Genomic DNA, 13,359 nt, shown 5'->3' on the forward strand with positions numbered 1-13,359 from the left:
TTGCTTTCAATGGAGCGGCTGTATTGCGGCTCCATTGAATTCAATGGGCAAACATCGTTCTTCTCTGCCACAGCTGTTACAGCTGTGGCAGAGAAGAATGATTTGTCTTCTATATGTTCTCAATGGGGTCGGCGCTGCTGCCGCCGGCCCCATTGAGCGCATATACAGAAGAGAACAGGAATCGCAGATCGCAGATAGGTGCGATCTGCGATTTTTTGTTCTATAATTTATCGGACGAGCGCATAAAAACCGTTCATGTGTCCGATACCATTGCAAAGCAATGGTTTTATAGAATCGCCGGACGCATGCGCAAATCGCGGCTAAAAACGCCCGTCTGACTAAGGCCTTAGAGAGTATCTGCTGAAAATGCCAAACATTCCAGATCTTCTGCACCTGAGCCTCGTGCGCAGTGACATACTCTCATCAGTTCATGTCATAAGTGAGGTCCCGTGCATGTGCCAACTTCTGCGAGAAAGGGCAGTACATCTGGAATACACAGCATCTCTGATTGCTTGAGCTGGAGATTTATTTTCACAGAAAATAGAACAAAAAATCTGCAATCAAAATATAAGTACAGATGACTAAAATGGAATATGTTTCACTATCTATAAAAAAAAAATCACACCTCTTTTTCGCTAAGCCATGCCCGTGCAAAATGCAGAAAGTGTCTTATTGCCTTTGTACATGGGCCCAAAATCTCATGAGTCTAATGATACTCATTTGCCTGATACTCATTCATGTAAAGGGAGCTTGTTGAGACTGAGAATTGTGCAGTTTTCGGGCACATATCATTCAGCATTTCACATTTCTATTTTGGGAGGGGTAACATCTGTCCTTAAGGGGAGCACCAAGAAGTTGTGTGAGCTAACTTATAAAGCCACACATGCTCCTCTGGGTAATATGCAAATAAGGGAGATGGCACAATGCCTTTGCAGCGCCACCAATTGGCAGGGCCAGCAAAAGGTCAAGCATTGATTTGAAGGAATTTCCCGAAACAGCTGTCTGTGTATGGGTTCTGGCTTTTTCAATTGCCAGTCATTTTTCAATTGCGAATCATTGCTCTACAGACCTGTATAAAGGGTCAGGAATTGATATGAAGGAATGCTGCCATCCAATAGGTGGCATTGCAAAGGTATTGTTCCATCATCCTTATTTACTTTTCTATGTGAAGCACTGAACAAGCAGTGCCTGAGCCAGCACTGGTTTCTATGCCGACCAAAACTGACCGATGAGCGAGAACCTCACGATTATCGCCAGAGGCAAACCTTGAAGCTTGTGGGCCCCAATGCTAAATCTGTAATGGGGCCCCCAATTATAATGCTTCATTCATAGTACTAGGCGTACTATATGGAGAAGATAGGCCTTATGGGCCCCCTAAGGCTCCTGGGCTCAGGTGCAACCACATCCCCTGCATCCCCTATAGTTACGCCCCTGATTATCGCTCATTGTTGGCTCATGTTTAAACTGAAGGGTTGTCATTCAGATTTGTTAATTTGAACCATTATTTGAACGTTAATCGTTCCTTGTGAACAGGACTTAAAATCCATTATAAATATGATGCACAGCATTTACACCAGTTTTTGAGCACATAGAGACAGAATTCTGACACATTTGGAGTAGTAAATCTCCCTACTGTTGAGCACAACCAGTTTCTTCAATTATTCTCAGGGATTTCCCAATATGATTTGTGACAGAAAATTAATTTAAAAAAAAATGTTTTAGTTCTGTAATTTAATTTATAACCAAAAAAAACCATACTGAATTGGAACTGAATGGATGATGCAATGGGGTTTATAAAGTAATTACGAATATTAAAACCATCTGTATGTTACACAATGAGCGGAATAAAGGAAACATTTATTACCATCATTTATATTAATAGAATTCTAATGTTACAGATATATACCATATTAATGAACCCTGTGCATGGTTCTGCCAGCCCTGTAGACATGACATCGGATATATTAATGCATATTAAATACATAAATAACATAATGGAGCAACATGCTTGAGTAATCGGGATTAAATGTCTTTTCTTGACAACAGCAAGTCTGTTAGTATGTAAAACAAATGCATTAGATTATGTTAATGCATAAAGATGCTAACAGCCCTCTGACTAAGGGACGATTCATTACTATGAAGAATAAAATGCAAATAATAATCAATGACAGGACGTCTCTAAAGTGTTATGCATCATTCTAGTATACAGTAAAACGTGTTGGCATTTATTGCTCCTATTTATTAACCATAAAATATTTAGAATTTACTACACAACCAATTTGAACAGAATTATGTTCAATCAGATAATACGATTTATATTGGTTCTCTCTAATTGTACTAATACTAATCAAATTATAGTTGGAAATTAAGCTCGGTTCTTTATCTAGAAAAAAGAAAAAGAAATATCCGGCAAGATTCACATGGGTGTATTTGTACGTGTAATAAGCAGTGAATAGAATCCATTTATTGCAGCAATATACATTCATTGTAAAAAAAAAAATCACCTAGAAGTTGTCAAAATTGAATGAAACATTATACGTGTTTTCTAACGTAGATATAAGTAAGTGATTACAATATCAGAGAGAAAGGCTAATTTATTGCAGAAAACTGAACAATTGAAGGGAGGCTCTAGTGCCCTGTAGTGCTGCCTCTAGCTTGGATACAAGATATGATATAGGAGGGCATGGAGGCTCTAGTACCCTGTTGTACCGCCTCTAGCTTGGAAAAAAGATGTGATACAGATAGGCATGGAGGCTCTAGTACCCTGTACCGCCTCTAGCTTAGATACAAGATGTGATACGGCCAGGAATTGAGGCTCTAGAAGCTTGTTGGGTAGCCTCTAGCTTGTATACAAGATGTGATACGGGTCGGCATGGAGGCTCTAGTACCCTGTTGTACCACCTCTAGCTTGGATACAAGATGTGATACAGGTGGGCATGGAGTCTCTAGCATTCTGTTGGGCCACCTCTAGCTTGGATACAAGATGTAATACGTTGGGCATGGAGGCTCTAGTATCTTGTTAGGCTGCCTCTTGTTCAAATGCAAGATGTGATACAGGCGGACATGGAGACATACAGGTTTGGAATGGTATCGTGCGGCATATCGGTCCAAATTTGCTGTAACTGAGCCTCTAGATCGTGCAAACGCATAGGCTGTCATAGTTAGTATCCCAGATGGTCCCATACATCTTCTATTGGTGATAAATCTGGCAACTGGGCAGGTCACAGCACTGTGACAATATTGTGGTGTAATTCCTGCGACACCTGGAAAATGCCTCTTGGAAGCCCTGCCATGAGAGGTGACACATGTGGCTGTAGGATGCCCTAAACATATTGTCATTGTCTCTCGTACCACTACTAGGGGTGACCGACTGTCATATAAGATGGCTCCCCAGACCACCAGCAGTTGGAGCAGTGTGCTGCTCCACAACAAAGGCAGGAATGAGGCGCTCACCTCAAGGTCTCCAGACACAAACATGGCCATCGTCAGTGCCCAAACTAAATCTGCATGCTTCGCTGAAGACAATTTGGTTCCATTAAATCACGACACACTACAAACGGAGGTGACAGAGGGTGAGTGTAAAAGGCAATACATGACAATTCGTTGATCCAGCCTCTTTCATTCAGATAATACCCCCCTCTTAAACTCTGTTAACCAGGATATATTTATTTGATTGCGTCGTAGAGGTGTCTAGTGGTCAACAAGCACTACACAAATGTAAAAGTGGTCCACTACACACAAGTAGCCTCTGAGAGTCTTTTTTATTGGCGAAGGGGGGAACCACTTTTAAGGCCTCAGGTGACAAGACCGTTCATCTAATCACACCACAACGCTAATCATTGGCATATCTGCCTGAGATGTAACTGCATGCCGAGTTTTTAGCAAAACAACAACTCCTTCTAGGGGCAGGATTTTTTTGACGAAACGTATATAACAATGGACTCTATGGACTGTAAAATTTCTAGTGCATATAATATGAGCTTGTGTAACAGCACTAAGAGTATGGACTATTACTTAGACCCTGAGTTACAGGACATGCCAGTCTTTGTAAAGGCTTTGTCAGAGACTGATAAAATCCCGCTCTATCAGGAGACATCTAAACTCCTGTAAGGTGGAGAATCACAATCACCCACCCTACCACACAAGTGACTGTACAAGTTACCTGAACACTGTCACTAAGTAACAGCACCATAAACCAAGTAATGGGGGTGCTCTGGTGGTAACGGTGAGTCAGGTGATCTGTTATTAATACTCACCAGCTCCCTGGTTCCCACAGTGTCCTCCCATGAAGTCCACATCGGAAAGCTTCTATAACCCTGTTATTACCCCTGAAGACGCCAGTCTGTCTGGCAAGACAAATCCGGTGGGGGGGTGGGGGGGTCTTTATCTTTGAAACTCAAATCCATCACTGCAATTCAACTTAGCACAGTGCTGGAGAGCAGGTGAGTATAAAAACACATTCTTGGTTCCCTGTTATGTGGTGACAGTGTCCCTTTAAGAACTGCACCCCTCTTGCTAAGAAGTTATCCTATTCACCAATTGTTGAACTATTTACTAAGACTGTTATTTGTTATTGAGAAACCATCAGCTTTAGGATTCATATCCACGGGCAGATCAGATTCTGCATGCAGGAGCTTGCAAACAAATTTGCCTGCTTTAAAGGGGTTGTCCCGCGCCGAAACGTTTTTTTTTTTTTTTTTAAACCCCCCCCCCCCGTTCGGCGCGAGACAACCCCGATGCAGGGGTTAAAAAAACCACCCACACAGCGCTTACCTGAATCCCGGCGGTCCGGCGTCTTCATACTCACCTGCTGAAGATGGCCGCCGGGATCCTCTGTCTCCATGGACCGCAGGGCTTCTGTGCGGTCCATTGCCGATTCCAGCCTCCTGATTGGCTGGAATCGGCACGTGACGGGGCGGAGCTACACGGAGCTACACGGAGCCCCATTCAGAAAGGAAGAAGACCCGGACTGCGCAAGCGCGGCTAATTTGGCCATCGGAGGCCGAAAATTAGTCGGCACCATGGAGACGAGGACGCCAGCAACGGAGCAGGTAAGTATAAAACTTTTTATAACTTCTGTATGGCTCATAATTAATGCACAATGTATATTACAAAGTGCATTATTATGGCCATGCAGAAGTGTATAGACCCACTTGCTGCCTCGGGACAACCCCTTTAATTCAGGTGCGGATGCTAATGCTTTCCCGCGCGGATTCCGCAATACAAATCTGCCTGTGGACATTGAGCCTTAGTAACTCCTTTATTTCAAATGTGGCAAAAAACAGGGTAAGACCTCAGTCAAATAGGTGTTTTTTTCCAGGCACGAATAGGCGTGCAAAAAGATCAGCCCTCGCATTTGAAAAAAAATTGTGTGACCAGGTGAATTCCATCTATTTGATGTGGCCCGTTCACTCAACTGGAGGTGCGTGGTGCGTGTTTTTATAGGAAAGCATTGGTTCTAATAGAAACTTTCTTTTTGGCGCCTATTCGTGCATTGAAAAAACACTTGTCTGACCGAGCCCTAAAAAGCAGTTGAAATATATTACTGTTCACTTCTTTAACTATGATCAGTTATTTTGGAAGCAGGTAGAATATTTGCATTTAATATAGTCAAATTAACCGATGGATCTCACCTTAAAGGAGATGTCTCGAGGAAGCAGTTAATTTTTTTTTTTGCCCAGTCCCCCCCATTAAACATACATTACAAAGCCCCCCTGTAAATGACATTTCTAGCTGGTTCGTACTTACCGTTCCAGCGTTTCAGCAACTTATAAAAGTTTCCTCAAGATGGCCGCCGGCTCTTTCCCCGTCGCTCGCTGCAGCCCGACGTGCGCGCTCCCGAGACGCCGCCAGCTGTGTCTCCATGGCAACCGGACGCATCGCAGCCGCCGACCAGACGCCCCGCAGCCGCCGACCAGACAGCAGGTAACCGGCGCTAGCCCCCGGCTCCCCAGCGCTAGACCCTCAGCCCAGGTGAAGGCCCCGGAGCCCAGCGCTAGGTTCTGGAGCCCAGCGCTAGTTCCCCCGGCCTAGCGGCAGCCCCCCCCGGCCTAGCGACAGCCCCCCCGGCGCAGCGGCAGCCCCCCCCGGCCTAGCGGCAGCCCCCCCCGGCCTAGCGACAGCCCCCCCATCACAGCGGCAGCCCCCCCCGGCCTAGCGACAGCCCCCCCGGCCTAGCGACAGCCCCCCCGGCGCAGCCCGGCGCAGCGGCAGCCCCCCCCCCCCCGGCCTAGCGACAGCCCCCCCGGCGCAGCCCGGCGCAGCGGCAGCCCCCCCCGGCCTAGCGGCAGCCCCCCCCGGCCTAGCGACAGCCCCCCCATCACAGTGGCAGCCCCCCCCGGCCTAGCGACAGCCCCCCCGGCCTAGCGACAGCCCCCCCGGCGCAGCCCGGCGCAGCGGCAGCCCCCCCCCCGGCCTAGCGACAGCCCCCCCGGCGCAGCCCGGCGCAGCGGCAGCCCCCCCCCGGCCTAGCGACAGCCCCCCCGGCCTAGCGACAGCCCCCCCGGCCTAGCGACAGCCCCCCCGGCGCAGCCCGGCGCAGCGGCAGCCCCCCCCCGGCCTAGCGACAGCCCCCCCGGCGCAGCCCGGCGCAGCGGCAGCCCCCCCCGGCCTAGCGACAGCCCCCCCATCACAGCGGCAGCCCCCCCCGGCGCAGCGACAGCCCCCCCGGCGCAGCGACAGCCCCCCCGGCGCAGCCCGGCGCAGCGGCAGCCCCCCCCCGACCCATCACTTACCTGGGAGGCTTCTCGGGGCTGCTGGGCTGGGCTGGGCTTCTCCGCTGGGCAGCTCCAGTTTCTGCACCTTCCTCTAACAGAGGATGGTGCAGAATGGCCGCTTCAGCGCGCTCCCGAGCAGTGACAGCTCGTCTGCGCATGCGCAGAAGAGCTGTAGCGGGGAGCACACTGAAGCGGCTCGTGCTGAATGGAGAAGACCGGACTGCGCAAGCGCGTCTAAAAAAGCAAGCTGCCAGCGAATTTAGACGGAACCATGGAGACGAGGACGCTAGCAACGGAGCAGGTAAGTGGAATAACTTCTGTATGGCTCATATTTAATGCACAATGTACATTACAAAGTGCATTAATATGGCCATACGGAAGTGTATAACCCCACTTGGTTTCGCGAGACCACCCCTTTAACATTTGTGGCAAAGTTTAATTCAGAAAGTACCTCTTGTGTTCCCATGCTTTACTGCTACATGTCACTGCTCTCATATTATATAGGTATCAAGCAGGTACAAAGTGTTGCCTTACCCCTCATGATGTAAAAGTGGAAGAAAGGAAAGGAAACAAGCTCTACAGTATATGCTTGGTGTTCGAGTTGTAACAAAATTTGTTTTGATTAATATTGCAGTTTGTTCCACACATTTTATTAAATTGACATTGAGCATTATAATCTCATAATCATGTTTTAGAATCCATTAATGTCTGCACTGGCTTTACAGATGTTGCTGGTTGTCATTGGAAACAAGCTGAAGGTAACCTTGGCTTTGCTATCAGATATTGTACAGTATGTGAGCATGTCTGACTGTGCCATTATAATCAGACGAATTCCTGTAATTCTTTGCTCTCTGTTAGGCTGGCTTCACATGAGCATAAGCGCAATTGCGCGTGTCTTAGTGCAACTTTTTTTGCGCTATGAACAAGGCTTTTTTGCATGTATGTCGGCATATTTTTCTGTAGTTTTTCTGCCCATAGGGCATGTTTTTTTGTTCACAGTACACAAACATACACCAATTAAAATGACTAATTCATTTAATGTGCTCCAAATGTGTTCTTTTTCACACATCTCCTTGCATATAGCATGCGCACTTGTGCATCCCCATTGACTTCTTTGGTGTGCGAATATGCAGATAAATAGAGCATGTTCTATCTCTTCTGCACAGCTGAAATGTGTGTGCTTAAATATGGGCATGTAAACGAACCTATTGAAATCAGTGGGTTCTATTCTCTACATATTGCGTGCACAAAGTTTGTGTGCACAAATACATCCATGTGAAGCCGGCCTTAGCAGGAATACTGAATTCTGAATTTTGCAGGTGAACAGCGAAGAGAACATCATGTAACTTGAAGACTATGGACACCTTTGGGGACAATTTTTTGTTCTTAGGACCAATTCACATTTGCTTTGGAGGTTCCATTTTGATCCTCTGATGCAGATCTGGCAGAAAAACCTGGATGAAATAATGCAGAATGCTGTACTATTTAATCTGGTAAAAATTCTGATCGGAACGCTGGAAGCATACTCAATGGGGTCTGATTTTTTAGCTCTGGCATGTGCTGGATCTGGCCATCCAGTATTTTTGTTCTTCAGCTCTGAGGATGGAGCTGAACAATGGAAATCACCAGGAGGGCCAGCACAGATGTGAAAGGAGCCTTATGTACATGCATGTATTTTGGACTGAAAATAATTTTTGCAGTAAAGTCTTAACAGGTTGTCCAGTTGTAAACTATTGCTGTCTTGTCCTCAGGATAAGTTATCAACTCATGTACTCCAGTCAGCAGCTCTCCCAACTGAGCCATCAAGCGGCCTGGCCAGCTCCCCTACTGATCTTAAGCCATGATCCTGTATGCCTGGCCTGGTTACCTGTTCTGGCGCTGCCCTGCTTCTGTTTATCCAAATTATAAAAAGCCTGGCCCTGGCTCTGCTCCAGGGCGTGATTATTTTGCCTCATTGCCATAGTCAAGTTCCACTATCTGCCTGCTCCTCTGCAACCAAATTGAGACCTACTGTTACCGATCACTGGCATTCCTCCTGATGACGTTACCTGCTTACTCCCTTGTATTGCGAACTGAGATCTACTGTTAACAACTTCTGTCTCTCTCCACTGACTATGCTCTTGGTCTGTACAGGCTACAACACCGGAGGCTCCAACGCAGAACCAGAATAGTTTAAGGGAACTTGGCCTGCAATAACAAGCCTGACCATTACTGTAAGAATAGGCTGTCTGCTTCCTAGTATATGAGTTCACTAGCCCCACAAACCACTGATCAACAGGGGTCCCTGGATAATGGACCCCCATTAATCTACTATTGATAGCTTATCCTCAGGAAAGATTGCAAAACACATAATACAACATTATCGTCATCTGGTTAGTAGGTAATATTTATTCTGGTTTGGCTTGAAGGTTTTCAGCTGCTCAGGCTGACGTGAGTCAAACGTCTTGAATAGCAACAACAAAAAGAGAAAAGCTGGCTCCTTAAAAACTCTTCTTTTGTTCGTTTTTAATTACAAAAAATCCCAAAAATTATAAATAATGGGTACCACGTGATACCATGTCAACAGTATTCATCATTTATAATTTTATGGATTTTTTGGAATAAAAGAAGAATAAAAAAAGTGTTTTTAAGGAGCCGGCTTTTCTCCTGTTGTTTCTCAATTAATTGCATATGGGAACATTTTCATTAGCAACCCCACTCTGAAAAGGAACGGGGAATTTAAAAAAAAAGAATCACACTGCCCATGTCCATGTGCCTGTCATACACAGGCATACGCAGTGCACTCGCACCCATGAGTGGTTTCTGCTGGCAGACCCGCTGTTTATAAACATCAGTAAAATGCTGTGAGGAGACTGCTTTACTGATACATCCGTGGGCATGATGTCTCAGGAGAACACAATGACAGACTCTCAACAGTCAAACATCTAATTGATGTGTTCTTACTCATAACCATTGCTTATATGTTAGTAATAGTATGAGTTATGGACAAATGTGCTGTGTCATCATTCACTTGTAAATACAGTGACTGTCCAAATAACCACACAACTACATTATTTCTTAGTTCATGAAATTGTTGTCCATGGATAAAAATGACCTTTCAAATTTAAATATGCAAAGGAAATGTTTCCATGAATAGAATAGTAATAAATGTCTAGATCCATCTCTATGTCATAACAGTTCGAAGATTCATGTATCACCTATTGCTTAAATGAAAAATGTATCCACGTTCTGTGCAAATGGTCCTTTACTCAACAGACCTATTTCTTCTCCATTCAGAGAATGTCAGATAATTATTTCCGAAAGGGAAGGTAGACATCTACAAGGCGCAGTCTAATTACTCCTTTAAACTGTTTAAATAGAGGACATGCATTTACAGTATCTGTCATCTTATCTCTTTCCAAGTGATGACAGGTGCATTTACATGGAACACACAAACTAATTATTCCCCAAGGAGATCCCTCGCACATCACTCACACTCAGTTCCTTTCCTCCTTTATTCTTTATTTGTAAATAGTTATTTTACATAAATTAATGGTTTAATTGGACTCTTGTTTCAAAGAGAACCTTGGTGCATTTTTTCACAAAGTCTAGAGCCCTTACTTTAAGTGGACGTACTTATACATATACTTCAACATAGCAGGCACACATTGAACCTCTACAGAAAAGCAAAGGGGTTTGAGAATACAGGAAAGTCAGAATATTATAGTAATATAGAGTAGAATTAAAGTAATTATAATTGGTAAGATATATAACTAAACATTTATACATGTTTAGTGTTCATGTTCAAAAATCTGTATTTTCAATAATAGGACAAAATGTGATCATTGCATCTAGTACAACTAGTTTGCACAACTAGATATGACAAATACATGTCCCAAAGATGGAACTAAACCGATAACTGGTTTTATTGATCTTTTTACAAACGGACAAATATTAGAAGAACCAAATGTACTGAGATATAAAAGACTTCATTGATAATGTAACCATAACTACACAAATCAGACCGGTCCCTCAAAGGAGCAGCCACCCTGAAAAGAGCAACCCTGCAGTGGAAGAGACCCAAAACCAGTCCAAAATGAAACGGTCAACAACTATGTACACTAAACCTTAGAACACTGACACTAACTATAATAGCATACTGAACTAACTTTTACTAAACACAATGAGACTAGAAAGAACCTTTGGAAAAGCGTGGCCAGTTAACTAGTATAACCAACACCTATAGGATTAAGGGACCAGTTCCTATATAATACAACTATAACTGATAGGTCGAATGAGCTAAATGGCAGCCCAACCAGCCTATTAGTGCTGGTACCAGAGGGAGGTGTTACTTCCTCAGTGTCCAGCGCAGAATGGCACAGTGCATGAGCCACCTGATGCGTCACTTAGTCCCGAGTGACACTTTGATGTCACCATGGACACGAAAAGAACCAGGAAGTCTAAGTGCAGCTGGCACTATAATAAGGATTTACTCATATGCACAATAGGCATGTGTCTGTAAATGACCCAGGCTGAAGGGTGTCAGGTGGAGGTAAATTTACATAAAGTTTAAACATGTGAACATTGTGCATTAGTACACACAATAACAGATGGATATTAAGGGGTCATTTTGGCGCTAAAGGTGCTGTGGAAATGAGGAAAGATACTCAGGGGAGAACAACTGGAAGGCTGCAGAGGGTACTACTTGATGTTCCTGTGTCGTTTTCAGAAACATGCCATAGTGTTCTGCTGCACAGGCTACAGTATGAGAAGGACCTAGTCGTAGATACAGATATATGTAATATCCAGAGGTGGAGAATAAATCTAAAATGTATCCCGCTGAATTGCTTTGCAAAAGCTGGCACAGTTCAGCAACTGTGCCGTATTCCCTAATAGATGTGTCATCCGGAGACAGCAGAAATAGTCTGCTTGTGAATAGGGGCATATTGCAATTTGTGTTCTAATTACATTGTCAGAATACAATTGTGAGTGGAAGCAATGTAGAAGCCTACATTCAGGACCAGAGGAGCGTAGGTGTGTTAATTTATGCATGAACATAGCTTAGGCAAATATTGCAGACTATACAATGTCTACTATAAAACAAAATATAGAAGTATAGACTGAAAGTTTTTTTCATCCCAACATGAGTCAATGGCAGGGATCTAAATTGGGCTGAGTGCACTTATACTTGTTTTCTTTTTGCTTAAACCAGACACAACTGACGACATTTTTATACACTTAGTGGCCAATTCCAGCATCCATAGCTAGACAGAAAAATGCTGCAAGGAGACATCCGGCACCAAAACTGATGTGCCAGGTGCCATGTATAATCCCATAGAAAACTATAGGAATATTTGGGCTTTAGTTTTCCTCTGGCATTTCCTTACCAATCTGGAAGAGAAAAAATGGATGGCTGGGTATATGAGAACCCAACCGTAACTGTCAAAACACAATTTAGAAAGCTTAAAATATTTTTCACATATGTTTGCTATATGATACTAGATTGTTTGATCTGATCAAATTTTAACCAATGCGTATTTGCACAGTTACCGCTAGTGCACATGGATGGAGGAATTACCTCCGCTCAGATTTAAATGGCTATTAAAAGCCAAAGGAGGAGACAATAACAAGGAGACGACTTGCACTTTTTGGTCATGTTGCACGCATGTCAGAAGCTGTCCCGGCCCACGGTGCTCTAACCACAGCAATTGCTAGTAAAATTGAGAAACAACCCCTTGCCGGATGACGGAGGCCTCCTGGTTGTCCGCGGCGCTCGTGGGTGCTACAGATAGGCAACGGTACCTCCTCTGACATCTACATGGAATGGAACAATGCTCTCAGTCATGGTCATTCTAGATTGACACTACGAACTATCGCTGTCCAAGCATGATAACTAACTAACTAACTGATTTTAATAGCTATTAAGCCAAAAAAGGAGCCAGCGCGGTTGCGATTGAGCAAATATTGCACGTGCTCACTTGTATATAAGTGCGCATTTGTGCACCTCCCGCAGACCTCTATGGCGCTCTTTGGTGCGCAAATATTCCTTAAATAGAGAAGGTCCTATTTTTTGCGTGCATGAGAACCGCTTGCACAAAAAAAAGAGATGAGAATGAGCTCATTGGAATCAATGTGTTCTATTCTCCACATATGAAGCGTGGGATTTTTTTTGCATGCAAATACAGTCATGTGAAGAAGCCCTAAGGATCAACTGTATGTACAGAATTATACCAGTTGTAAAAGGTGAAAAATGGATAAATCCAGAGACGCATCAATATTTTTATCCATATACTTTAAATATCATTAGTTTCAAATACTACTTATGCGTCTCACATTTAGACACAACGCCCTTCATCTCCATTCTTTTCACAGTTCAGTCATTTAGAAGGTCTAATCATCTACTATGATCATTTGAACTGCTAGAATAGATTTTGTCTTGAAGGAATCTTCCACTAACAGTCGAATGCTTTCCGCGTGGAACCCCTGCTGTAATGTTTGACAAAGTAAAGCCTTTTGTTTAAGTTGTTTTAATGGTTTCCTAGAGAATAAAAAATGTTCCAAAAGGGATTAATCAGTATTGCTGCTCATTGTTCCTAAAGAGTACTGCAAGCTCAGTGCATCTCTTTATGTAACATTGGAACTTTTCTCCGATGATCAAACCTTC

General features: G+C 44.1%; 1 protein-coding gene across 1 annotated transcript in view; it reads right to left on the reverse strand.

Moving 5' to 3' along the window:
- Nucleotides 1-13,359, reverse strand: part of CCDC85A (coiled-coil domain containing 85A) — a 313,500-nt gene that overhangs the window by 90,947 nt on the left and 209,194 nt on the right. The window contains exon 8 of the mRNA XM_066594525.1: nt 8,064-8,080. Coding sequence (XP_066450622.1) covers nt 8,064-8,080 — 17 coding nt within the window. The remainder of the gene's footprint in view (nt 1-8,063; nt 8,081-13,359) is intronic.

Source organism: Eleutherodactylus coqui, chromosome 3 (assembly GCF_035609145.1).
Source record: "Eleutherodactylus coqui strain aEleCoq1 chromosome 3, aEleCoq1.hap1, whole genome shotgun sequence".
Lineage (NCBI taxonomy): Eukaryota > Metazoa > Chordata > Amphibia > Anura > Eleutherodactylidae > Eleutherodactylus > Eleutherodactylus coqui.